General features: G+C 43.6%; 2 protein-coding genes and 1 long non-coding RNA gene across 3 annotated transcripts; 2 read left to right on the top strand and 1 right to left on the bottom strand.

Moving 5' to 3' along the window:
• Positions 1–3,370: 3,370 nt before the first annotated feature.
• LOC148220423 (uncharacterized) lies at positions 3,371–4,489 on the bottom strand. The gene is made up of 2 exons (XR_015798807.1): positions 4,043–4,489; positions 3,371–3,948 (listed from the first exon to the last, which is right to left on the bottom strand). It is a non-coding gene; the product is annotated as an uncharacterized LOC148220423 (long non-coding RNA).
• An 851-nt stretch (positions 4,490–5,340) lies between these two features.
• LOC148220422 (uncharacterized) lies at positions 5,341–11,600 on the top strand. Its single transcript, XM_088155422.1, has 5 exons — positions 5,341–5,356; positions 7,826–8,171; positions 8,889–9,405; positions 10,474–11,274; positions 11,401–11,600. The coding sequence occupies exons 1-5, from the start codon at positions 5,341–5,343 to the stop codon at positions 11,455–11,457; spliced, it is 1,737 nt and encodes a 578-aa protein (XP_088011548.1). The 3' UTR covers positions 11,458–11,600.
• Positions 11,601–12,438: 838 nt separating this feature from the next.
• Positions 12,439–25,760, top strand: METTL3 (methyltransferase 3, N6-adenosine-methyltransferase complex catalytic subunit). Its single transcript, XM_088155424.1, has 11 exons — positions 12,439–12,567; positions 13,843–14,114; positions 14,855–15,202; positions 16,331–16,506; positions 18,553–18,781; positions 20,389–20,576; positions 21,230–21,268; positions 21,371–21,479; positions 22,454–22,519; positions 23,630–23,742; positions 25,246–25,760. The coding sequence occupies exons 1-11, from the start codon at positions 12,465–12,467 to the stop codon at positions 25,355–25,357; spliced, it is 1,755 nt and encodes a 584-aa protein (XP_088011550.1). The 5' UTR covers positions 12,439–12,464; the 3' UTR covers positions 25,358–25,760.
• The last annotated feature ends 2,108 nt before the right edge of the window (positions 25,761–27,868 follow it).

The following is a 27,868-nucleotide window of genomic DNA, read 5'->3' as shown; positions in this document are numbered from 1 at the left end:
ATTTAATTACAATCATTTATACTTAAATAAACCGTTAATCGCAATGACGCCTAATTATGTTTAATCGTATTTAATTAAGCGAATTAATTGTATCTAAATATATTTAATTAATGGTATTTAATTAATTATATTTATTTTTAAATTTAAAATTAATATTTAATTAACTGCTCATTAGTAGGTCCGATTAAAATCAAGAACTTGAGTTAAATTAAAAAAATTTGACGAAACAAAATAAAAATATAAAGCAACATTTTAATTTAATTAATCCCCTTTAATTTCGGATTTTTTCGGGAGGGTTCGGATTTAATTATCAGCACTAATGACGCTAATTAACGGCTCTAATTATTGCCCCCAGCAGCTGCAGCTGCGGCGCCGAAATTTGGGGCCAATTTTGGCTTTTTTGGGTTTTTTTTTTTTTTGGGGAAGTCCCCGAGGGGCGGATCCGGCCCCAGAAAAAGAGAAAAACCCGAGCCGGGATTAATTTCATTAATTGCTTCTTAATTGGCGTTAATTGCTTCATTTTCGGAGCGGTTGGAAATTGGTTTTTTGGTCGGTTTGTTAATTAATGTTTAATTTTTCAATTATTATTTCGTCAATTTTTTTGTTTTATTCTTATTATTTTCATGATTTTCTTGAAATTTCTGAATTATTTTCTGTTTGTAATTATTTTATTAATTTTTAATTTTTAATTTTTAATTTTTTTCCCGTCAATTTCTTGGTTTTATTCGAATTATTTTCGTTATTTTCTTTAAATTTCATTATTATTTTCTGTTAATGATTAATTTTTAATTTTTAATTTTTAATTTTTAATTTTTAATTTTTAATTTTTAATTTTTAATTTTTAAATTATTTTTTCTTCAATTTGTTGGTTTTATTCTGATTATTTTCATTATTTTCTTCTAATTTCAGTATTATTTTTTGTTAATGATTTTTAAAAATTTTTAATTTCTATTTTTTTTTAATTTTTTATTTGTAATTCTTAATTTTTAAATTACTTTTTCGTTAATTTGTTGGTTTTATTCTTATTATTTTCATGATTTTCTTGAAATTTCTGAATTATTTTCTGTTTGTGATTATTTTATTAATTATTAATTTTTAATTTTTAAATTATTATTTCGTCAATTTTTTTGTTTTATTCTGATTATTTTCATTATTTTCTTCAAATTTCATTATTATTTTCTGTTAATGATTATTTTTTAATTTTTAATTTTTAAATTATTTTTTTTCAATTTGTTGATTTTATTCTTATTATTTTCATTATTTTCTTCAAATTTCTGTATTATTTTCTGTTAATTAAAAAAAATTATTAATTTTTAATTTTAAATTTTTTTTCGTCAATTTTTCGGTTTTATTCGAATTATTTTCGTTATTTTCTTTAAATTTCATTATTATTTTCTATTAATTTTTAATTTTTAATTTTTAATTTTTAATTTTTAAATTATTTTTTCTTCAATTTGTTGGTTTTATTCTGATTATTTTCATTATTTTCTTCAAATTTCAGTATTTTTTGTTAATGATTTTTTTTAATTTTTAATTGTTAATTGTTAATTTTTAATTTTTAATTTTTAAATTATTTTTTCTTCAATTTGCTGATTTTATTCGAATTATTTTCTTTATTTTCTTCAAATTTGGGGATTATTTTCCTTTAATGCTGTTTAATTTCTTTAATTATTAATTTTTAGTTTTTAAATTTAATTTTTAATTTTTAATTTCAAAGTTATTTTTAATAGCATAAAGATATTTATTTAAATTGTCATTATTATTAATATTTTATTATTATTATTATTATTATTAATTATTTTTCTTCCATTCTCTTAATTTCCTTTATTTCAATTTTTATCTTCACTATTTTTCATTAATTTCACCCGATATTAATTAATTAATTGATGATAAATAAATAATATTCCATATTTTACCGCGTTGTTATTGTTTATTAACGCCTATTAAAGTTAATTAAATTTTATTGCGCTTTATTAATTATTAATTAAACCTTTATTTCAATCACGAAAGAAATAATTTCATTTTCTGCTCGGTTTTATTTTTATTTTTTATTTTTTATTTTTTTTTAAATTCCTTTCGGAATTTTTGGTGCTAAAGTGAAATAAAACGGAATTAAATGGAATTAAAGAATTGTAATAAAGCAAAAAGGAAAATTGGAAAAAAATTAAATTATATAAAATAAAATGAAAAATGAAATAAAAGAATTCAATATATGCGTATTTATTTTATTATTTTATTTTTATTTTTTATTTTATATAAATAGTATTTAATTGAATTTTTAATTTTATTTTATTTTAGTTCAGTTTGGTTCGGTTTTTATCTTGTTTATTTTAATTTAATTTAATTTAATTTAATTTAATTTAATTTAATTTAATTTAATTTTATTTTATTTTATTTTATTTTATATTTTATTTTATTCCACTTCAATAAAAATAAAAAAAAATTGCGCTGAATAAAAAAATGAATGAGAAATTCAATTTAATTCGAATGATAAAAAAATTACTCAACATAAACAACGTATAATTAATTAATTGAGATAAATAAATTTATTTATAATTTATTAATCACCGATTTAAAAAATAATAAGAAATGGAAAAAAGAAAAATAAACGGAATTAAAGAAAATTTAATAATTTAATTTAGTAAATTAAATTAAAATTTAATAATTAATAAAAAATATATAAATTAAAAGAAATTAAAATTTAAATGTGATAAAACGAAAATAAATTTGAGAAAATAAAGTCAATAAAAGAAAAAGAAAAGAAAAAAATAAAATAAAATAAAATAAAGGAAATAAAGACGGCAATTAATAACTGAAATTAAAAATGGCTCAAAAATAAAAGAAGGGGAATAATTAAAATTAAATAAAGAGAATCAAAATAAAATAAATTAAAATAAAATAAAATAAAATAAAATAAAATAAAATAAAATAAAATAAAATAAAATAAAATAAAATAAAATAAATAGAAACTGGAGAAAACAGAAACAGGAAATCCGTGCAAATTGAAGAGGAAATGGGCGAAATAAAAGAAATAAAAATAAATTAATGTAGAGAAATTAATTTAATCGAGGAAATTAATTAAAATAAACGGAATAAAACGAAATTAATTAAAGAAACCCTGAAATGATAATGAAATAAACGCCCAAAATTCTACAAAACAAATATGGAAGAATTTTAAAAAAAAGAAAATTATATGGAATAATTAAAAATATATTTATATTAATTAATTTAATTAATTATATTAATTAAGTTTATACTCTTTCAAATTAAATTAATTACACCGAACAACAACAATTAAACGCAATAAAACCGCAACAAATGTCAATTAAACAAAGGAAGCGCCGTGGAATAAAAGCGCTGAAGCAAAAAATATTTTAAAAAATGAAAAAATTTATTAGAATTAAAAATTAATTAAAAGAAATAAAAGGAAATTAAAAAATCCCCGGGGCGCCGCCATTTCTCTCTTCCCCTCTCGAGGGGCGGGCGCTGATTGGTGGAGAGGAAAGGGCGGGAACCAATCAGCGGCCAGCGCGGGAAGCGCGCGCCCGCTCTGCCCAGCAACGCGCTCTGATTGGTGGAGGGGAAAGTGCGGGAACCAATCAGAGGAAAGGAAGCCCCGAGTCCCGCCCCGAATTCTCTGAGGGGACCCCAAAAATGGCAACAGGGAACCCCGAAATCCCCAAAATCCGCCCCAAAATCCGCCCCAAATCCCCTCAGAGAACCCCAAATCCCCACAGGGAACCACGAAATCGCCTCAGGGAACCCCGAAATCGCCTCAGGTTCCCGAAATCCCCAAAATCCCCCCCAAAATCCTCCCCAGATCCCCTCAGGGGACCCCGAAATCGCCTCAGGGATCCCCGAAATCGCCTCAGGTTCCCGAAATCCCCAAAATCCTCCCCAAATCCCCTCAGAGAGCCCCAAAATCCCCTCAGGGAACCCCAAAATCGCCTCAAGGAACCCCGAAATCGCCTCCGGTTCCCGAAATCCAAAAAAATCCACCCCAAAATCCTCCCCAAATCCCCTCAGGGAACCCCGAAATCGCCTCAGGTTCCCGAAATCCACAAAATCCCCCCCAAAATCCTCCCCAAATTCCCTCAGAGACCCCCAAAAATCACCTCAGGTACCCGAAATCCTCAAAATTCTCCCCAAATTCCTTCAGAGAACCCCAAAATCCCCTCAGGGAACCCCAAAATCCCCTCAGATACCCGAAATGGCCCCAAAATCTCCCCCCCCAAAACCCCCAAATCCCCCTCAGCACCTTCAGGGACCCCAAAATAATCCCAAACCACCCCCGGGACCCTCTCAAAAATCCCCAAATCCCACTCGGAACCCTCAAATCCACCCCAAAATCTCCCCCTAAATCCCAAAATCCCCTTGGGGACCCCCAAATTTACCCCAAATCCCCCAGAATCCCCAAAATTTTCCCCAAACCCCCCTGGGACTCCCCGAAATTTTCCCCTGGACCCTCAAAATCCTCAAATCTCCCCAAAATCCCCCAAATTTCCTCCTCAAAATCCCCCAAATCTCAATCGGAACCCCCAAAATCCCCCCCAAAATCCCCAAATTTCTCCCCAAAATCCCCAAATCCCAATCGGAACCCCCCAAATTCCTCCCCAAAATCCCAAAATTCCCCCCAAATTCCCCCCCAAATCCCCCCAGGACCTCCAAAATCCCCCCAAAAATCCCCCAAATCCCCCCCAAAATTCCACCAGGACCCCCCAAATCCCCCAAATTTCCCCCTCAAAACCTCCAAAATCCCCCCAAAAAACCCCAAAATCCCCAAATCCCACTCGGAACCCCCAAAATTCCCCAAATTTCCCCCTCAAAAACCCCAAATTTCCCCCAAAATCCCCCCCAAAATCCCCCCCAAAATTCCCCCAGGACCCCCCAAATATCCCAAATTTCCCCCTCAAACCCCCCAAAATCCCCAAATCTCAATCGGAACCCCCAAAATTCCTCCCCAAAATCCCCAAATTCCCCCCAGGACCTCCAAAATCCCCCCCAAAAACCCCAAAATCCCCAAATCTCAATCGGAACCCCCAAAATCCCCCCCAATTTCTCCCCAAAATCCCCAAATTTCAATCGGAACCCCCAAAATCCCCCCAAATTTCCCCCTCAAAAACCCCAAATTTCCCCCAAAATCCCCCCAGGACCCCCCAAATCCCCCAAATCCCCCCAAAAAACCCCAAAAATCCCCAAATCTCAATCGGAACCCCCCAAAATTCCTCCCCCAAATTCCCTCCCCCGGCGGTGACGTCACCCCCTGTCGCGACAGGCGCCCCCTCCCCTCCGGTGACGTCATTTCCCGCCCCCTCCCCCCCCCCCTCCCTTCCCCCGGCCATGGCCGAGCCCGGAGGTGCGGGAGGGACCCAAAATCGCCGGGATTTACCCCAAAAATCTGGGGGGGGGAGGGACCCAAAATCGCCGGGATTTACCCCAAAAATCCGGGGGGGGAGGGACCCAAAATCGCCGGGATTTACCCCAAAAATCCGGGGGGGGGAGGGACCCAAAATCGCCGGGATTTACCCCAAAAATCCGGGGGGGGGAGGGACCCAAAATCGCCGGGATTTACCCCAAAAATCCGGGGGGGGGGGAGGGACCCAAAATCGCCGGGATTTACCCCAAAAATCCGGGGGGGGGGAGGGGCGGGAGGGACGGGGGGGTTTGGGGGAAAAATCGGGGATTTTGGGGTTAAAAATTGGGGATTTTTGGGGTTAAAAATGGGGATTTTGGGGTTAAAAATGGGGATTTTGGGGCTTAAAATTGGGGATTTTGGAGGTAAAAATGGGGATTTTTTAAGGTTAAAAATGGGGGATTTTGGGGCTAAAAATGGGGATTTTTTAATGTTAAAAATGGGGATTTTTTGGGTTAAAAATGGGGGATTTTGGGGCTAAAAATGGGGATTTTTTAATGTTAAAAATGGGGATTTTTTGGGTTAAAAATGGGGGATTTTGGGGCTAAAAATGGGGATTTTTTAAGGTAAAAAATGGGGATTTTGGGGTTTAAAAATTGGGATTTTTTAAGGTTAAAAATGGGGATTTTTTGGGTTAAAAATGGGGATTTTGGGGTTAAAAATTGGGGATTTTGGGGCTAAAACCTGGGATTTTTTAAGGTTAAAAATGGGGATTTTGGGGTTAAAAATTCGGGATTTTTTTGGGTTAAAAATGGGGATTTTGGAGCTAAAAATGGGGATTTTGGGGTTTAAAAATTGGGATTTTTTAAGGTTAAAAATGGGGATTTTTTTGGGTTAAAAATTGGGGATTTTGGGATTAAAAATGGGGATTTTTGTGGGGGGGAAAACCGCGGGATTTTGGGGTTAAAAATGGGGATTTTTGAGGGTTAAAAATTGGGATTTGGGGTTTTAAAAATTGGGATTTTTGGGGGGGAAACCCAGGGATTTTGGGGTTAAAACCGGGGATTTTGGGGTTAAAAAATTGTGATTTTTGGGGGGATAAAAGGGGAATTTTTTTGAGGGAAAAAATGGGAATTTTGGGGGGAAAATTGAAGTTTTTTGGGGGGAAAATTGAAGTTTTTTTTGGGGGGCATAAATTGTTTTTTGAGAATAATGTCATTTTTTGGGGGGGGTGGATGTGATTTTGGGGATTTTGGTTTTGGATGGGAATTTTTTTTGGGGGGATAATTGAGAATTTTGGAGCAAAGGCAGCAATTTTTTTTTTGGGGGGGGGTGGGGCAGGGACAGTTTTGGGGTGATAATGGGGTGAAAAATGCCAATTTTGGGGTGAAAAATGCCAATTTTGGGGTGAAAAATGCCGATTTTGGGATGAAAAATTACAATTTTGGGGTGAAAAATGCCAATTTTGGGGTGAAAAATTACAATTTTGGGGTGAATAATGCCGATTTTGGGGTGAATAATTACAATTTTGGGGTGAATAATGAGGATTTTGGGATGAAAAATGCCAATTTTGGGGTGAAAAAATGCCAATTTTGGGATGAATAATTACAATTTTGAGGTGAAAAATGCCAATTTTGGGGTGAATAATGAGGATTTGGGGGTAAAAATGCCAATTTTGGGGTGAAAAGTTACAACTTCGGGGTGAATAATGCCAGTTTTGGGATGAATAATTACAATTTTGGGGTAATTACAATTACAATTGTGGGGTAATTACAATTTTGAGGTGAGCAAGAATAATTTTGGGGCGATTAATGATGATTTTAAGGTGAATAATTACAATTTTGGGGTAATTATAATTACAATTCTGGGCTAATTTTAATTACAATTCTGGGGTAATTACAATTCTGAGGTGAGCAACAACAATTTTGGGGCGATTAATGATGATTTTAAGGTGAATAATTACAATTTTGGGGTAATTATAATTACAATTCTGGGTTAATTACAATTCTGAGGCGAGCAACAACAATTTTGGGGCGATTAATGATGGTTTTAAGGTGAATAATTACAATTTTGGGGTAATTATAATTACAATTCTGGGTTAATTACAATTCTGAGGCGAGCAACAACAATTTTGGGGCGATTAATGATGGTTTTAGGGTGAATAATGACAATTTTGGGGTGATTTTAATTACAACTCTGGGTTAATTACAATTTTAAGGCGAGCAACAACAATTTTGGGGCGATTAATGATGGTTTTAGGTTGAATAATTACAATTTGGGGGTGATTTTAATTACAATTCTGGGTTAATTACAATTCTGAGGCGAGCAACAACAATTTTTGGGGCTGAGTAACGATAATTCCCGACCTGTTGGAGAACTCCGTCGCTTTTGGGGTGAAAAATCCTGATTTCGAGACCCTGCCCCCCCTCTAATTTCTCTCTCTTTCTCTCTCTCTCTCCCCCCTCCCCCCAGCCCCCGCCGCCCCCTCCCCACCCTCCCCTCCCCCTCCCGCCCCGGCTCCGCCGGCGCCGCCGGAGCTGCGGCTGATCCTGGAGGAGCTGCGGCAGCTGCACCAGCGCCAGCTGCTGCAGATGCAGCTCACCCAGGACATCTGCCGCCAGCTGCTGCTGCTGGGGGCGCTGGAACACCCCCAAAAACCCCCCCAGAAACCCCCCGCGGGCCCCCATTTCCTGCTGCTGCCCCCTCTGGCCAAGCCGCAGCGCTCCGGCATCGCCGTGGCCCTGGCGTCGACGCTGGGGTCGGTGTCGTCCTTGGCGTCCAGCTTGGGGTCGGCGTTGGGGCCGGCGGCGGCGTTGAGGTCAGGGCTGGGGGTTGTTTGGGTCGTTGGTTGGGGTCGATGTTGGGTTTTTTGTCATCGTTGGGGTCGATGGGGTCAAGGTTGGGGTCTTTGGGGTCAACGTTGGGGTCATCGTTGGGGTCGATGTTGCGTTTTTTGTCATCGTTGGGGTCAATGGTGTCATTGGGGTCAATGTTGGGGTCATTGGGGTCAACGTTGGGGTCATCGTTGGGATTTTTTGTCATCATTGGGGTCATTGGGGTCAACGTTGGGGTCAACGTTGGGTTCTTCATCATCATTGGGGTCAATGGTGTCTTTGGGATCCATGTTGGGGTCATTGTTGGGGTCAACGTTGGGGTGATTGGGGTCAATGTTGGGGTCATTGGGGTCATCGTTGGGGTCAATGGTGTCATTGGGGTCATCATTGGGTTTTTTTGTCATCGTTGGGCTCATTGGGATCATCATTGGTTTCCTCATCGTTGGGGTCAATGACGTCACTGGGGTCAACCTTGGGGTCATTGGGGTCAATGTTGGGGTCAATGTTGGGGTCGTTGGGGTCAACGTTGGGGTCAACGTGGGGTTCTTCATCATCATTGGGGTCAATGGTGTCATTGGGGTCATCATTGGGTTCATCATCATTGGGGTCAATGGTGTCATCGGGGTCAACGTCGGGTTCCTCATCATCGTTGGGTCCAACGTTGGGTTTTGATCACCGTTGGCTTCTTTGTCACCGTTCAGGTCGGCGGCGTCATTGGGGTCATCTCTGGGGTCATCGTTGGGGTCAACGGGGTCAACGCTGGGGCCGTCGCTGAGGTCGACGTTGGGTTCTTCGCCATCGTTGGGTTCAACGTTGGGTTCAACGTTGGGTTCATCGTTGGGTTCTTCGTCAACGTTGGCTTCTCCGTTGGGTTCCTCCCCATCCTTACCCCCAACCTTGACCCCAACCTCCCCTCTCCACCCACCCTTGGCCCCGCCCCCTCCCCGCCCCTCCCCCCGCCCCGCCGGCCCCGCCCCTCCCCGGCACGGCTGCGGCTTTTGCGGGAAGCCGTTCGGCAGCGCCAGCGCCCGCCAGATCCACCTGCGCTCGCACACCGGGGAGCGCCCGTTCCGCTGCGAGCTCTGCGGCGGCCGCTTCACCACCCGCGGGAACCTCAAGGTGCACCTGCGGCGGCACCGCAGCGGCGACGGCGGAGCCGGGACGGACGCGGGGGCGGCGGCGGCGCGGCGAGGGAGCGGCGAGGGGAGAGGGGGCGAGGTGAGGGGAAAGGGGGTCAAGGTTGGGGTCAAGGTTGGGGTCATTGGGTCAAGGTTGGGTCAATGGGTCAAGGTTGGGGTCATTGGGTCAAGGTTGGGTCAATGGGTCAAGGTTGGGGTCATGGTTGGGGTCAAGGGGTCAAGGTTGGGGTCATTGGGTCAAGGTTGGGGTCATGGTTGGGGTCATTGGGTCAATGTTGGGTCAATGGGTCAAGGTTTGGGTCAAGGTTGGGGTCAAGGGGTCAAGGTTGGGGTCATTGGGTCCAGGTTGGGTCAATGGGTCAAGGTTGGGTCAATGGGTCAAGGTTGGGGTCAAGGTTGGGGTCATTGGGTCAAGGTTGGGTCAATGGGTCAAGGTTGGGGTCATTGGATCAAGGTTGGGGTCAAGGTTGGGGTCATTGGGTCAAGGTTGGGGTCAAGGTTGGGGTCAAGTTTGGGGTCATTGGGTCAAGGTTGGGGTCAAGGTTGGGGTCATTGGGTCAAGGTTGGGTCAATGGGTCAAGGTTGGGGTCATTGGATCAAGGTTGGGGTCATGGTTGGGGTCATTGGGTCAAGGTTGGGGTCAAGGTTGGGGTCAAGTTTGGGGTCATTGGGTCAAGGTTGGGGTCAAGGTTGGGGTCAAGGTTGGGGTCATTGGGTCAAGTTTGGGGTCAAGGTTGGGGTCATTGGGTCAAAGTTGGGGTCATTGGGTCAAGGTTGGGGTCATTGGGTCAAGATTGGGGTCAAGGGGTCAAGGTTGGGGTCAAGGGGTCAAGATTTGGGGTTTGTGGGTCAAGGTTATGGTCAAGGGGTCAATGATGGGGTCAAGGGGTCACTCTGGGTGGTCACTCCGGGTGGTCACTCTGGTCAGTGGTCACTCTGGGTGGTCACTTGGTCACTCCGGGTGGTCACTCCGGGTGGTCACTCTGGGTGGTCAATGGGTCACTGGGTGGTCACTCTGGGTGGTCAGTGGTCACTCTGGGTGGTCACTCTGGGTGGTCAGTGGTCACTCTGGGTGGTCACTCCGGGTGGTCACTCCGGGTGGTCAGTGGTCACTCGTGGTCAATGGGTCACTCTGGTCACCCCACAGGTCCCCCCGGAAGTGACCACGCCCCCCCAAGCTCCGGCCACGCCCCCTCTTCCCACCCAGGAACCCAAACCAGGCCCCGCCCCTTTCCCCAAGCCCCTCCCACTGCGCCCTCCTGGCCCCGCCCCCAAACCCCGAGGCCCCGCCCCCTCCGAGACCTCCAAGCTCCAGGAATTGGTGGAAAAATTGGAATTTCCGGAGTCCTGCCCCTCCCCCTCGGGCCAGGGCGGCTTCCGGAACGTTCCAGGCGGGAATTCCGGGATTTCCGGTGGGAATTCCGGGGTTTCCGGTGGGAATTCCGGGGTTTCCGGTGGGAATTACGCAATTTCCGGCGGGAATTCCCCGGCTCTGCCTGGGAATTCCGCAATTCTGGGCGGGAATTCCTCGGTTTCGGGCGGGAATTCCGGGATTTCAAGCGGGAGTCCCTCGAGTTCGGGCGGGAATTCCGCGGTTTTAGGCGGGAATTCCGCGATTTTGGGTGAGAATGCCGCGATTTCGGGTGGGAATTCCGCCATTTTGGGCGGGAATCCTGGGATTCCGGCCAGGAATTCCTCGGTTTTGGGCGGGAATTCCCCGATTCCCGGCGGGAATTGCCCCGTTTCGGCCGGGTCCCCCCAAGTTTCGGGCAGGACTCACCTGTGCCAGGTGTGTGGGCGTGGCCGGGCTCACCCCGGGGGGCACCGGGACCCCCAAAATTTGGGGGAGTTGCAGGAGGAGGAGGAGGAGGATGATGATGAAGACATGGAGGGGTCAGAGCCCCCCGAAATTCCGGCAGAGCCCCAAAACCCCGATGGACGAGCGGAGGTGAGCGTGGGGAGGATCCCAAAATTCCCAAAAACTTCCCAAAATTCGGGAGGAACCCCAAAATGAGGCGATTTTTGGGGCCTCCCCTCCAGGCGTTCACCCCCTTTTCTTTTTCCTTCCCCTCAGGTGCCTCCAAACCGGACCCCAACCCCCGCTGGCGACCCCGAAACTTCGGGGGTGTAGATTAGGAATTGAGGGGGACCCCAAAATTCCTCCCAAAATTCCTCCCAAAATTCCCAAAAGACCCCCCCAAAAACCTCTCCCCGAACCTCCCATGTAGAAGCCGATTAAAGCCCTTTGCTTCCTCCCCCCTCCTCGCCATCCTCCCGCTGCCTCCCGTGTGTGATTTCGGGGGTCGGAGGGAAAAAATTGGGTTGGGGGGAGCGGCTGGGAAAAGCGGGACCCCAAAAATCCAAGGAATCTCCCCAAAAATCCGCCTCACAAAATGGCGGCGCCCTCAACAAAGATGGCGACCACGACGACGTGCCCTCAAGGGGGCGTGGCCAGCGGCGGAAATGGAGCGCGTTGCCTTGGCAACGGGACGCGGGGGGGGGAAATGCCCGGCTTCAAAATGGCGGCGGCCGCACTTCCGCCCTCACCGGAGAGCGAAATGCCGCCGGTTGCTACGGGAATAAAACGGCGGAAAAAGGGGCGCGGTTTCCGTGGATCCACTCCACTTCCGCCGTTTTAAAAAGCCGCGGGTTGCTGTGAAAACGATGTGGGGAGGGGGCGGTGCTGCCTGCGCTCAAAACGGCGTGGAAATAACGGCGGGGGGTGCCCGTACCCAATATGGCGACGGTCGCTATGGAAACGCGTTTGGGAGGCGTGCCCGTACTCAACATGGCGGCGGTCGCCACGGAAATAACGGGGGGGGGGTGCCCGTACTCAAGATGGCGGCGGTCGCCATGGAAATAACAGGGGGGGTGCCCGTACTCAAGATGGCGGCGGTCGCTATGGAAACGCGTCGGGGAGGCGTGCCCGCACTCAACATGGCGGCGGTCGCCATGGAAATAACAGAGGTTGCCCGTACTCAAGATGGCGGCGGCTGCCTCAGGGCGCCCCCCCCCCCTTTCACCTCCCGTGCATTTCCGCTTCCGGCGGCGTGAGGCGGCGCGAGCCCGGCGCCGGTAACGGGAGGGTTCTGTCGCGACAGAGCCCCCCCCCCCCCCCCGCCATCGCCGACAGGGGCCATGTCGGACACGTGGAGCTCGATCCAGGCGCACAAGAAGCAGCTGGACTCGCTGAGGGAGCGGCTGCAGCGCCGCAGGAAGCAGGACCCGCTCGGGGCCGGCGGTGAGAGACAGCGCGGGGGGTTCATTAGGGGGGGTTAATTAGGGGTGAGGGGTTAATTAGGGGGGTTAGTGAGGGGTGGGGGGTTCATTAGGGGGGTTACTGAGGAGTGGGGGGTTCATTAAGGGGGTTAATTAGGGGTAAGGGGTTCATTAGGGGGGTTACTGAGCGGTGGGGGGGTTCATTAGGAGGGTTAATTAGGGGTAAGGGGTTAATTACAGGGGTTACTGAGGGGTGAGGTGTTCATTAAGGGGGTTAATTAGGGGTAAGGGGTTCATTAGGGGGGTTACTGAGGGGTGAGGTGTTCATTAAGGGGGTTAATTAGGGGTAAGGGGTTCATTAGGGGGGTTACTGAGGGGTGAGGGGTTCATTAGGGGGGTTAATTAGGAGTAATGGGGTTATTTAGGGGGTTAATTAGGGGTGAGGGGTTCATTAGGGGGGTTAATTAGAAGTAATGGGGTTATTTAGGGGGTTAATTAGGGGTGAGGGGTTCATTAGGGGGGTTAATTAGAAGTAATGGGGTTATTTAGGGGGTTAATTAGGGGCGAGGGGTTCATTAGGGGGGTTAATTAGGAGTAATGGGGTTATTTAGGGGGTTAATTAGGGGCGAGGGGTTAATTAGGGGGGTTACTATGGGGTAAAGCTCATTTAGGGGTGTTAGTGAGGGGTAAGGAGTTAATTAGAGAAATTAATGAGGGGCGAGGGGTTAATTAGGGGGGTTAGTTAAGGGTAAGAGGGTTAATTAGACGGGCTAATAAGGGGTTCATTAGGGGTGTTAATTAGGGGCCAGGAGTTAATTATGGGGTTAATGAAGGGGATGGTCGTAGTTTAGAGGGTTAATGAGGGGCCAGCAGTTAATTAGGGGAGTTAATGAGGGTCAAGGGGATTAATTAGGGGGCTAATGAGGCGACAGGTGTTAATTATGGCATTAGTGAGGGGCCAGAGGTTAATGAAGGGCATTAATGAAGGGGCCTGGGGTTAATTAGAGGGGTTAATGAGGGGCCTGGGGAGTAGGGAGTTAATTGACAATGGGGGGGTTAATTAAGAATAGGGGGTTAATTAGGAAGAGGGGGTTAATTAAGAATGGGGCTTCATTAAGAATAGGGAGTTCATTAGGAATAGGGGGTTAATTAAGAATGGGGCTTCATTAAGAATAGGGGTTCATTAAGAATAGAGGGCTAATTAAGAATGGGGGGGTTAATTAAGAATTGGGGATAATTAAGAGCAGAAATTAATTAAAAACTCAGCGTTAATTACGACCCCCCTCCCCCCTCCCAGACCCCCGCCATGACCTGTCCCTGGCCACGCCCCCCCGCACCGGCAGCCCCGCCCCCTCTGGCCCCGCCCCTTCTGGCCCCTCCCCCGGGGGCGTGACCTCACTCGGCCCCGCCCCCCCCGGAGCCCCCTCCCCTCCCGGGGGTCCCGAGGGGGTCCCGGGGGAGCCCCCGGAGCCGGACCCGGCCCTGGAGCGGCGGCTGCTGCTGCACCTGTCCGACCTGGCCACGCCCCTTCCGGCCGACGCCAGCGCCATCCGCGACGCCATCGCTCAGGTACGGCACACCTGGGGTGGGGGGGGACACACCTGGGACACACCTGGGACACACCTGGGACACACCTGGGGACACACCTGGGGGCAGGGACACACCTGGGGGACACCTGGGGGCAGGGACACACCTGGGACACACCTGGGGGGAGGGACACACGTGGGACACACCTGTGGACACCTGGGAATACACCTGAGGGCACACCTGGGGACACACCTGGAGAGGGGGATACACCTGTGCACACCTTGGGGGGGGGACACACCTGGGATACACCTGGGGATACACCTGGATGGGGGATGCACCTGGGGGACACATCTGTGCACACCTGGGAATACACCTGGGGCTGCTGCTGCACCTGTCTGGCCTGGCCACGCACCTGCCCACTGGCCCAGGGTGTATCCAGGTGTGCCCAGGTGTGTCCCAGCTACCTACAGGTGTGCCCAGGTGTACCTAGGTGTACCCCAGGTGTACGCCAACTGCTCCCAGGTGTACTCAGGTGTATCCCAGGTGTACTCAGGTGTATCCCAGGTGTACCCAGGTGCATTCCAGGTATACAGAGGTGTATCCCAGGTGTACCCAGGTGTGTCCTAGGTGTATCCAGGTGTATCCAGGTGTTCCCCAGGTGTACTCAAGTGTATCCAGGTGTTCCCCAGGTGTACCCAGGTGTTCCCCAGGTGTATCCAGGGGTACTCAGGTGTACCCAGGTGTACCCAGGTGTGCTCAGGTGTGTCCGTCTCCCCCCCCAGGGTGACTCCCAGGTGACCCTGCAGGCCGTCGAGAGCCTCCTGCACAAGTTCGCGGCGCAGGAGCTGATCGAGGTGCGCCGGGGGCTGCTCCACGACGGCCCCACCTTGGTCACCTGCGCCGACCACTCCAAGCTGTCGGCCATGACGGGCGTGGTGACGGCAGGGCGTGGCCGGGCGGAGCCGGCGGGGGCGGGGCCGCTGGGGGGGGCGGGGCCGGGGGGAGGGGCGGGCGGGGCGGGGGAGGGGAAGGAGGCCAAGCGGTGCCGGCGGGCGGCGGCGTCGGACGTGGACCTGGAGATCGAGAGTTTGCTGAGTCAGCAGAGCACCAAGGAGCAGCAGAGCAAGAAGGTGAGGGGGGGGGGAAAAATGGGGGGGTTTGGGGGTGTGGGCGGGGTTAGAGTTTCAAGGGTGGGTTTAAATGGCGGGTTTCAAGATGGCGGCGTTTCAAGATGGCGGCGTTTCAAAGTGGCGGGGTTTCAAAATGGCGGCATTTTAAGATGGCTGTGTTTCAAAATGATGGGGGGGGTTTCAAAATGGCGCCGTGTTGGCAAGGTTTCAAGATGGCGGGGTTTCAAGATGGCGGGTTTCAAGATGGCAGGGTTTCAAAATGGCGCCATTTTAAGATGGCGAGGTTTCAAGATGGGGTTTCAAGATGGCGGGGTTTTAAGATGGCGGGTGGCGGCTGAAGGCGGTGGGTGGAGCTTAAGGGGCGTGGGTGTGGCTTTAAGGTGGTGGGCAGGTCTAAAAATTGTGGGTGGGGCCTCGAGGTTGTGGGTGGGGCCTTAAGGAGATGGGCGGAGCCTTAGGGAGGTGGGTGGGGCCGTTAGAAAAGGGGTGGAGCTTTAAGATGGTGGGGCTTTGATGTGGGCGGAGCTTTGAGGTTGGGCGGAGCCTTGGTAGGTGGAGCTTTGAGATGGGCGGAGCTTTCAGGTAGTGGGTGGAACTTTGAGGTGGGCGGAGCTCTGGGTGGGCGGAGCTTTAAGGAGCTGGGCGGAGCTTTAAGGAGGTGGGTGGAGCTTTGAGATAGGCGGAGCTTCAAGGAAGTGGGTGGAGCTTTGAGGTGGGCAGCGCTCTGAGGTGGGCAGAGCTCTGAGTTGGGCGGAGCTCTGAGGTGGGCGGAGCTCTGAGGTGGGCGGAGCTCTGAGGAGGTGGGTGGAGCTTTGATGTGGGCAGAGCTCTGAGTTGGGTGGCGCTCTGAGGCGGGCGGAGCTCTGAGTTGGGCGGAGCTTTGATGTGGGCGGAGCTCTGAGTTGGGCGGAGCTCTGAGGTGGGCGGAGCTTTGATGTTGGCAGAGCTCTGAGTTGGGCGGAGCTCTGAGGTGGGCGGAGCTCTGAGTTGGGCGGAGCTTTGATGTGGGCGGAGGTCTGAGGTGGGCGGAGCTTTGATGTGGGCAGAGCTCTGAGGTGGGCGGAGCTCTGAGTTGGGCGGAGCTCTGAGGTGGGCGGAGCCGAGCCCGTGTGCCTCACCTGCGCCCAGGTGAGCCAGGAGATCCTGGAGCTGCTCAACACGACGACGGCCAAGGAGCAGTCGATCGTGGAGAAGTTCCGCTCGCGGGGCCGCGCCCAGGTGCAGGAGTTCTGCGACCACGGCACCAAGGAGGAATGCGTCAAGGCCTCGGGCGCCGAGCGGCCATGCCGGAAACTCCACTTCCGGTCAGGATTTTGGGGGGGCTTGGGGATTTTGGGGGGGTTTGGACACAAATTTTGGGGGGTTTTAATTGGAATTTTTGGGGGGTTTATTTGTGGTGCCGAGGAGGAACGCGTCAAGGCCTCGGGCGCCGAGCGGCCATGATGGAAATTCCACTTCCGGTTGGGATTTTGGGGGGTTTGGACACAAATTTTGGGGGGATTTTGGGGGTTTTAATTGGAATTTTTGGGGGGTTTCTTCGTGGGACCAAGGAGGAATGGGTTAAGGCCTCAGGCGCCGAGCGGCCATGATGGAAACTCCACTTCCGGTTGGGATTTAATTGGAATTTGGGAGGGTTTTAAGCACGATTTGGGGGGTGTTTATTTGGGATTTTGGGGTGTTTAGATGGGATTTTGGGGGGGTTTTATTGGAATTTTTGGGGGGTTTATTTGTGGTGCCAAGGAGGAACGCGTTAAGGGCTCGGGGGCCAGGCGGCCATGATGGAAATTCCACTTCCGGTCGGGATTTTGGGGATTTAACCCAGGTTTTTGGAGAATTTTTTGGGGATTTGGGGGGTTCACCTGCTCTTTGAGGTGCTCACCTGTAGTTTAGGGTGTTCACCTAAAAAAAAAATTTGGGGAGGTCAACTTGGGCTTTAGCAACCCCCTCAACTCCTCAGAAAATCCCATTTTTTTCTCCTAAAAATCCTATCGTTCCCCTAAAAAATCCCCTTTTTTTTTTCACTTACAAAAAATCCCATTTTATCCCCCGTAATCCCGTTTTCCCCAAAAAGTTTCAATTTTTTTCTCCTCCAAAAAAACCATTTTTTCCTCTCAAAAATCCCGGTTTTGTCCTCCTAAGAACCCCCATTTATTTCCCCAAGAAATCCCACTTTTTCTCTAAAAAAAATCCCATTTTTCCCCCTATAAATTATCATTTTCCCCCCAAAAAAAAGTTTTTCTCCCCAAAACGTACTTTTTTCTCTTATAAAATACTGTTTCCACCCAAAAAGAATCCAGTTTTTGTCTTGCAAAAAATCCCATTTTTCCCCCTGTAAAATACCATTTTCCTCCAAAAAAATCCCATTTTCCCCCCCAAAAATCCCCTTTTTTCCTGTTATAAAATACCATTTTGTACCAAAAAAAATCCCATTTTTCCCTCAAAAAATCCCCTTTTTTCCCGCTATAAAACACCATTTTTCTCCAAAAAAAATCCCATTTCTCCCTCAAAAAAATCCCATTTTTTCCCACTATAAAACACCATTTTCCTCCAAAAAAATCCCATTTTTCCCCCCAAAAATCCCCTTTTTTCCTGCTATAAAATACCATTTTCCTCCAAAAAAAATCCCATTTTTCCCTCAAAAAATCCCATTTTTCCCCCCAAAAATCCCATTTTTCCCCCCAAAAATCCCATTTTTCCCCAAAAAATCCCATTTTTTCCTGCTATAAAATACCATTTTGTACCAAAAAAAATCCCATTTTTTTCCCCTATAAAACACCATTTTTCTCCAAAAAAAATCCCATTTTTCCCCCCAAAAGTCCCATTTTTTCCTGCTGTAAAATACCATTTTGTACCAAAAAAATCTCATTTTTCCCCCTATAAAACACCATTTTCCTCAAAAAAAATCCCATTTTTCCCTCCAAAAATCCCCTTTTTTCCTGTTATAAAATACCATTTTGTACCAAAAAAAAATCCCATTTTTCCCCCTATAAAATACCATTTTGTACCAAAAACCCCCCTCATTTTTCCCCCCAAAAATCCCATTTTTTCCCACTATAAAACACCATTTTCCTCCAAAAAAAATCCCATTTGTCCCCCGAAAAATCCCATTTTCCCCCCATAAAATACCATTTCTCCTCCAAAAAAATCCCATTTTTTCCTCTTTAAAATAACATTTTCCTCCAAAAAAATCCCATTTCTCCCCCCAAAAACCCCAGTTTTTCCTGCTATAAAACACCATTTTCCTCCAAAAAAAATCCCATTTCTCCCTCAAAAAAATCCCATTTTTCCCACTATAAAACACCATTTCCTCCAAAAAAATTATTTTTATTTTTAATTTTTCCTCCCCTCAGCCGCATCATCAACAAACACACGGACGAGTCCCTGGGCGACTGCTCCTTCCTCAACACCTGTTTCCACATGGACACCTGCAAGTACGTGCACTACGAGATCGACACGTGCGCGGCCTCCACGCCGCCCCACGGCAGCCCCAGCCGCCCTCGGCCCCGCGAGCGTTCCCCGGCTCCGGAGCTGCCCCGCGGCGCTCCCGACGCCGGCGCCGACCGCCTCTTCCCCCCTCAGGTAACCCGCGTTGGTTTCTTCTTCCGGTGTTTTTTTTTTATTTTTTTTTATTTTTTTTTTTTTTTTTTTTTTTTTTTTGTTTTTTGGGCCGGGATCGCGGCGAAAAATTTCTGAGGCGTTTCCCGCCGTTTTGTGAGGGGGTTTCCGCCATTTTGTGAGGGGGTTGCCGCCATTTTGTGAGGGAATTCCAGTTTCCCGCCATTTCCTGAGGGGATTTCCGCTATTTCCTCAGTAGATTTCCGCCATTTTGTGAGGGGATTTCTGCCATTTTGTGAGGGAATTTCAGTTTCCCGCCATTTTCTAAGAGCGATTTATGCCATTTTATGAGGGAATTTCAGTTTCCCGCCATTTCCTGAGGGGATTTCCGCTATTTCCTCAGTAGATTTCCGCCATTTTGTGAGGGGATTTCCATTTCTCGCCATTTCCTGAGGGGATTTCTATTTCCTGCTATTTCCTGAGGGGTTTTCCGCCATTTTGTGAGGGGATTTCTGCCATTTTGTGAGAGAATTTCAGATTCCCGCCATTTCCTGAGGGTGATTTCTGCCATTTTATGAGAGAATTTCAGTTTCCCGCCATTTTCTAAGAGCGATTTCTGCCATTTTATGAGGGAATTCCAGTTTCCCGCCATTTCCTGAGGGGATTTCCGCTGTTTCCTCAGTAGATTTCCGCCATTTTGTGAGGGGATTTCCGGTTCTCGCCATTTCCTGAGGGGATTTCTATTTCCTGCTATTTCCTGAGGGGATTTCCGCCATTTTGTGAGGGGATTTCTGCCATTTTATGAGGGAATTTCCGTTTCCCGCCATTTCCTGAGGGGATTTCCGCTATTTCCTCAGTAGATTTCCGCCATTTTGTGAGGGGATTTCTGCCATTTTGTGAGGGAATTTCAGTTTCCCGCCATTTTCTAAGAGCGATTTCTGCCATTTTATGAGGGAATTTCAGTTTCCCGCCATCTCCTGAGGGGATTTCCGCTATTTCCTCAGTAGATTTCCGCCATTTTGTGAGGGGATTTCTGGTTCTCGCCATTTCCTGAGGGGATTTCTGCCATTTTGTGAGGGGATTTCCATTTCGTGCCATTTCCTGAGGGGATTTGTGCTATTTCCTGAGGGGATTTCAGCCATTTTATGAGGGAATTTCAGATTCCCGCCATTTCCTGAGGGGATTTCCGCCATTTTGTGAGGGGATTTCTGCCATTTTGTGAGAGAATTTCCGTTTCCCACCGTTTCCTGAGGGGATTTCCCCCATTTTATGAGGGAGTTTCAGTTTCCCGCCATTTTCTGAGGGCGATTTCTGCCACTTTGTGAGGGAATTTCAGTTTCCCGCCATTTCTTGAGAGCGATTTCCACCATTTTATGAGGGAATTCCCGCCATTTTGTGAGGGGATTTCCGCCATTTTCTGAGGGGATTTCCGCCATTTTGTGAGGGGATTCCCGCCATTTTCTGAGGGGATTTCCGCTTCCCGCCGTTTCCTGAGGTGCTGCCGCCATTTTCTGAGGCGACTTCTCCCTTTCCGACCCGATTCCCGCCATTTTTCCCCCCTGTTTCTCCCCGTTTTCCCCATTTTTGACCCGTTTCCCTTTGTTTTTTCCCCCCTCTCTCTGTTCTGGCAGTGGATTTGCTGTGACATCCGTTACCTGGACGTGTCCATCCTGGGCAAGTTCGCCGTGGTGATGGCGGACCCGCCCTGGGACATCCACATGGAGCTGCCCTACGGGACGCTGACGGACGACGAGATGCGGCGCCTCAACATCCCCGTGCTGCAGGACGAGGGATTCCTGTTCCTCTGGGTCACCGGCAGGTCAGGGACACCCCAAAATCCCCGGGGGACACCCCAAAATCCCCGGGGGTCACCCTAAAAATCCTGAGGGGATTCATCCCAAAAATCCGGAGGGAGTCACCCCAAAATCCCGAGGGTTCATCCTAAAAATCCTGAGGGGTTCACCCTAAAATCATGAGGGCTTCATCCCGAAATCCGGAGGGAGTCACCCCAAAATCCCGAGGGTTCATCCTAAAAATCCTGAGGGGATTCATCCCAAAAATCCTGAGGGAGTCACCCCAAAATCCCGAGGGTTCACCCTAAAATCCTGAGACGTTCACCCTAAAATCCTGAGGGGGTTTATCCCAAAATCCTGAGGGAGTCACCCCAAAATCCCGAGGGTTCACCCTAAAATCCTGAGAGGTTCACCCTAAAATCCTGAGGGGGTTCATCCCAAAATCCTGAGGGGATTCACCCTAAAATCCTGAGGATTCCAAACCCAAATTCTGGGGGATTCACCCCAAATCCCTTTTCACCCCAAAATTCCTTCTGATCCCCTCAAATCCATCGGGATTCACCCCAAACCCAAAATCCTGATTTTTCTCCCCTCAAATCTCTCATTTCCCCTTTTCAAAACCCCCAATTTCTCCCTCAAACCCCAATTTTTATTTTTTTCCCCCCCTCTAAAATTCCAGAGCCATGGAGCTGGGCCGCGAATGCCTCAACCTTTGGGGGTGAGTTTTGGGGTCTCCCCTTTAAAAAAAAAAAAAACCCAAATCCCCCCAAATTTCCCCAAATTTCCCCAAAATCCCCCAAATTTTCCCCAAAATCCCCAGGTACGAGCGTGTGGACGAGATAATTTGGGTGAAAACGAATCAACTGCAGCGAATCATCCGCACGGGACGCACGGGGCACTGGCTGAACCACGGCAAGGAGCACTGCCTGGTACCCCAAAATTCGGGATTTTTGGGGTTTTTGGGGTTTTTGGGATTTTTTAGGATGGGTTTTGGAGGATTTTTGGGGTTTTTAGGATGAGTTTTGGGGCATTTTTGCAGAATTTCTGGGTATTTTGCACTGGCAGAACCACGGCAAGGAGCACTGCCTGGTACCCCAAAATTCGGGATTTTTTGGGGGACTTTGGGGTTTTTGGGATTTTTTAGGATGGGTTTTGGGGGATTTTTGGGGTTTTTAGGATGAGTTTTGGGGCATTTTTGCAGAATTTCTGGGTATTTTGCACTGGCAGAACCACGGCAAGGAGCACTGCCTGGTACCCCAAAATTCGGGATTTTTGGGGTTTTTTGGGGGATTTTGGGGTTTTTGGGATTTTTTAGGATGGGTTTTGGGGGATTTTTGGGTTTTTTTGGGGGGTTTTTGGGGGTTTTTAGGATGAGTTTTGGGGGATTTTTGGGGATTTTGCACTGGCTGAACCACGGCAAGGAGCACTGCCTGGTACCCCAAAATTCGGGATTTTGGGGGGATTTTGGGGTTTTTGGGATTTTTTAGGATGGGTTTTGGGGGATTTTTGGGGATTTTTGGGGTTTTTTGGATGGGGTTTGTGGGATTTTTTGTGGATTTTTGGGATTTTTTAGGATGAGTTTTGGGGGATTTTTGGGGTTTTTTAGGATGGGTTTTGGGGGATTTTTGGGGATTTTTAGGATGAGTTTTGGGGCATTTTGGGGGATTTTGGTGTCCTGAGGGAAATTTTGGGGGGATTTGGGATTTTTTTTAGGGTGGATTCTGGGGGGATTTTGGGGGGGATTTTGGGGGAATTTTGGGTGTTTTGGGGTTGATTTTGGAGAATTTTGGGGGAATTTGGGGTGTTTTGGGGTGAGTTTGGGGAATTTTTGTTGTTTTGGGGCATTTTTTGGGGATTTTGGGGTCCCAGGATCCCCCTCCCCAAAATTTTTCCCCTCTCTCAGGTGGGGGTGAAGGGGAACCCCCAGGGCTTCAACCGGGGCCTGGACTGTGACGTCATCGTGGCCGAGGTGAGCCCCAAAATCCGGGGATTTCACCCCAAAAATCCCGGGGGATTTAACCCCAAAATCCGGGGATTTCACCCCAAAAACCCCGGGGAATTTAACCCAAAAATCCCGGGGGATTTAACCCCAAAATCCGGGGAATTCACCCCAAAAATCCCGGGGGATTTAAACCAAAAATCTGGGGAATTTAACCCAAAATCTGGAGAATTTAACCCAAAAATCCCAGAGGATTTAACCCAAAATCTGGGAAATTTTAACCCAAAAATCCTGGGAAATTTTAACCCAAAATCCGGGGAATTTAACCCAAAAATCCTGGGGGGATTTAACCCAAAAATCCAGAGGATTTAACCCAAAATTTGGGAAATTTAACCCAAAAATCCCAAGATATTTAAGCCAAAATCTGGAGAATTTAACCCAAAAATCCCAAGAGATTTAACCCCAAATCTGGGGAATTTAACCCAAAAATCCTGGGGGGATTTAACCCAAAATCTGGGAAATTTAACCCAAAAATCCCAGAGGATTTAACCCAAAATCTGGGAAATTTAACCCAAAAATCCTGGGAAATTTAACCCAAAAATCCCAGAGGATTTAACCCCAAATCTGGAGAATTTAACCCCAAAATCCTGGGAAGATTTAACCCCAAATCTGGGGAATTTAACCCAAAAATCCTGGGGGGATTTAACCCAAAATCTGGAGAATTTAACTCAAAAATCCCAGAGGATTTAACCCCAAATCTGGAGAATTTAACCCAAAAATCCCAAAGGATTTAAGCCCAAATGTGGGAAATTTTAACCCAAAAATCCTGGGAAATTTAACCCAAAAATCCTGGGGGGATTTAACCCCAAATCTGGGGAATTTAACCCAAAAATCCTGAGATATTTAACCCCAAAATCCTGGGAGGATTTCACCCCCAAAAACGCTGAAAAATTCGAAAACCACCTCAAGAAAACACCAAAAAAAATTAAAAATTGAGAGAATTTCCTCAGAAAACCCCTTAAAAACCCACCAAAAACCCCCCAAAAAATTAGAAAAAAATCTATAAATCTCCAGAACCACCAAAAAAAAATTGAAAAACCCCAAAAAACGAAAATTTGAGACCCAAATTCCCCCCCTCAGGTTCGCTCCACCAGCCACAAACCCGACGAGATTTACGGGATGATCGAGAGGCTCTCGCCGGGCACGAGGAAAATCGAATTATTCGGGAGGCCCCACAACGTGCAGCCCAACTGGTACCGAAATGGGGGATTTAGGGGGGTTTGGGGATTTTTGGGGATTTTTTTGGGGATTTTTTGGGGATTTTTTTGGGATTTTTTGGGGGTTTTTTGGGGATTTTTTGGGATTTTTTGGGATTTTTTGGGAATTTTTTGGGATTTTTGGGGATTTTTTTGGGATTTTTTGGGTTTTTTTTGGGATTTTTTGGTATTTTTTTGGGATTTTTTGGGGATTTTTTTGGGATTTTTTGGGGATTTTTTTTGGGATTTTGGGGGGTTTTTTGGGGTTTTTTTTTGGGATTTTTTGGGGGATTTTTGGGGGATTTTTTGGGGATTTTTTGGGGATTTTTTGGGGATTTTTTGGGATTTTTTGGGGTTTTTTTGGGATTTTTTGGGGTTTTTTTGGGGATTTTTTGGGATTTTTTTGGGGATTTTTTGGGGATTTTTTGATGATTTTTTGGGGGTTTTCTGGGGATTTTTTGGGGTTTTTTGGGGATTTTTTGGGGATTTTTGGGGATTTTTGGGGGTTTTTTTGATGATTTTTTGGGGGTTTTTTGGGGATTTTTGGGGTTTTTTTTTGTGATTTTTTGAGAATTTATTGGGGATTTTTCTGGGTTTTTTGGGTTTTTTTTTTGGCATATTTTGGCGGTTTTTAGGGGATTTTTTTGGGATTTTGGGGGATTTTTGGGGATTTTTTTGGGGTTTTGGGGATTTTTTGGTTTTTTTTTGGGATTTTTTTGGGGTTTTTTTGGGGGCGATTTTGGGGATTGTTTGATGATTTTTTGGGTATTTTTGTGGGATTTTTTGATGATATTATGGGTTTTTTTGGGGGGATTTTTTTGGATTTTTTGATTATTGGGGTTTTTTTGGGGATTTTTGGGGGATTTTTTTGGGTTTTTTTGGTGATTTTTTTCTGAGTTTTTTTTTATTTTTTTTGCGATTTTTTGTGGCTTTTTTGTGATTTTTTTTGCTCTTTCTGGGATTTGTTTGGTGCTTTTGGGGTTTTTTGGGGGTTTTTTTTTTGCTGATTTTTTTGTGATTCGATTCTTTTGTGATTTTTGGGTTTTTTTGTGATTTTTTGGGGTTTTTTTTTGGGGGGTGGATTTTTTAATTTTTTTTTTTTCCACCGCTTTCGTTTAACTTTCTAATTTTTAAATTTATTTTTTTTAAATTTTATTTTTTTCCAGCCATTTCATTTTGAATTTTAAATTTTGAATTTTAAATTTTGAATTTTAAATTTTAAATTTTAAATTTTAAATTTTGAATTTTAAATTTTAAATTTCAAATTTTAAATTTTAAATTTTAAATTTTAAATTTTGAATTTTAAATTTTAAATTTTGAATTTTAAATTTTAAATTTTAAATTTTGAAATTTTGAATTTTAAATTTTGAATTTTGACATTTTAAATTTTAAATTTTGAATTTTGAAATTTTAAATTTTAAATTTTAAATTTTAAAATTTTGAAATTTTAAATTTTAAATTTTGAAATTTTAAATTTTAAAATTTGATTTGATTTTGCAGGATCACTTTGGGCAATCAGCTGGATGGGATTCACCTGCTGGACCCCGACGTGGTGGCTCAGTTCAAGCAGCACTACCCTGATGGAATCATCTCCAAACCCAAAAACATCTGAAATTCCCCCCTGGGAAAATGGGAATTTGGGGGAATTTGGGGGAAATTATTGGGAATTTTGGGGTATTTTTTGGGATTTTTTGGGGATTTTTTGGGGATTTTTTTTGGATTTTTTGAGATTTTTTTGGGATTTTTTGGGGAATTTTTAGGGATTTTTTTTGGATTTTTTGGGAATTTTTTAGGATTTTTTTGGGATTTTTTTGGAATTTATTGGGGATTTTTTGGATTTTTTTTTTTGAGATTTTTTGGGGATTTTTTGGGGATTTTTTGGGATTTTTTTAGGATTTATTTTTTATTTTTGGGGGATTATTTTTTATTTTTGGGGGATTTTTTGGGGAAATTTTAGGGATTTTTTGGGGATTTTTTTGGGATTTTTTGATTTTTTTTGAGATTTTTTTTTGGATGTTTTGGGGGATTTTTTTGGATTTTTTTTGGGGATTTTTTTTTTTTTCTCGGATTTTTTGGAATTTTTTTTGATTTTTTAATTTTTTTTTTGTATTTCGGGGGGGATTTTTTTGGGATTTTTTTTATATTTTGGGATTTTTTTGGGGATTTTTTTTTTGGGGGGGGGTTTTTGCAGGATTTGTTTTGGATTTTTTGGGGACTTTTTTGGATTTTTTTGGATTTATTTTTTATTTTTTGGGGGATTTTTTAGATTTTCTTTGGATTTTTTTTTTTAGGTTTTTTTTTTAATTTTTTGGGTGATTTTTGGGTTCTTTTGGGAATTTTTTGTGGATTTTTGGGGTTTTTTTTTGGGATTTTGGAATTTTTTTGGATTTTTTGGGGTATTTTTTCTTTTTTGGGGGGTGATTTTTTTGGGATTTTTTTTTTATTTTTTGGGATTTTTTTGGGATTTTTTGGGGGATTTTTTGGTCTTTTTTTAATTTTTTTTTTTAATTTTTTTTCCTGATTTTTTTTGGTTTTTTTCGATATTTCAAGCGGGCAGAAATAAAAAAACTTGTAAATAAAAACTTGAATTTTTTGGGGTTTTTTTTACAATTTCTTGGGATTTCTGGGGGGATTTTTGGGGGATTTTTTTTAAATTTATTTCCAGATTTTTTTGGGGATTTGGAACAGGGAGAAAATAAAAAATTTGTAAATAAAAATTAATTTTTTGGGGGGTTTTTTTTACAATTTCTGGGGTTTTTTTTTGGGGGGGGAATTTGGGGGATTTTAATTTTTTTTTAAATTCTTTCTCATTTCTTTTGAGATTTTAAATGTGCAAAAATAAAAAATTAGAAATAAAACCCGAATTGTTCTTTCTGTCTTTTATTTTAATTTTCTTTTTACAATTTCTGATTTTTTTTTTGGGGGGGGGGGGAATTTCTGTTTTTTTTTTTTTTTTCTCGTGATCCCAAATCCAAATTATTTTTTTAATTTAATATTTTTTTAATTAATTTTTTAAATTAATTTTTGTTATTTTTAATGACAATTTTTATTAGATTTTTTATTTATTTATCTATTTTTAAAATTTTTTATATTAAATTTTTTATTATTCATTAAATTTTTTAAAAATTTTTTATTAAATACTTCTTTTGTTAATTTTTTTAATTGAATTTGTTTCCGTCAAAAATTTGTTATTTTTTATTTTTAATTACATTCTTAAACTTTAATTAAATTTTTTAAGTTTTTAATTAAATTTTTTAATTTTTTAAATTGAATTTTACATTAATTTTTTTTTTAATTTTTTATTAAATTTAATTTTTTAATGAACTTTTTTCCTCAAAAATTATTTTTTTTAATTTTTTAAATTAAATTTTGTATTACATTTTGTAATAAAGTTTTAATTATTTTTATTAAAAATTTTTATTAAATTAAGTTTTTAATTTTTTATTAAAAATTTATTAAATTTTTATTAAAATTTTAAATTTTTATTAATTTCTAAATTTGTTTTTCCTCAAAAATTTATTTTATTTTGTAACTAAATTTTGTATCAAATTCTTTATTAAATTTTTAAATTTTTAAAATTAAAAATTTTTATTAAATTTTTAATTTTTAAAATTTTTTACTAAAATTTTTAAATTACATTTTTATTAAATTATTTATATTAGTTTTTAAATCTATTGCTTTTCCTCAAAAATTTTACTTATTTTTAAATTAAATTTTAAATTAAATTTTTAATTATTTTTATTAACTTTTAAATCAATTTTTTATTAATTTTTTATTAATTTATTATTATTTTTTAAATTATACTTTTTTTTAATTACATATTTATTAAATTTTTTTTCCCCCCTCAAAACTTTGATTTTATTTTTTTTATTTTTTTATTTCCTTTTGTCGGGGGCAGATTTGAGGGTAAAACAAAATAAAAAAAAATAAAAAAAATTAAAAAAAATAAAAATAAAATTAAAAAAAAAAACCAAACGGAGACGGACTCGATTTTGGCGGGAAAATTTTAATCCCGAAATTCCTGGAGGGAAAAAATTCCCGGGAAAAATTCCCGGAATTCCCGGAATTTCCTGGAGAATTCCCGGGAGTTTTCACTTGACGAAGACGACGCCGCCGCTGCTGA

This window comes from Sturnus vulgaris, chromosome 39 (assembly GCF_052056855.1).
Source record: "Sturnus vulgaris isolate bStuVul1 chromosome 39, bStuVul1.hap1, whole genome shotgun sequence".
NCBI lineage: Eukaryota > Metazoa > Chordata > Aves > Passeriformes > Sturnidae > Sturnus > Sturnus vulgaris.
This window is presented reverse-complemented; position numbering and strand designations above follow the sequence as displayed.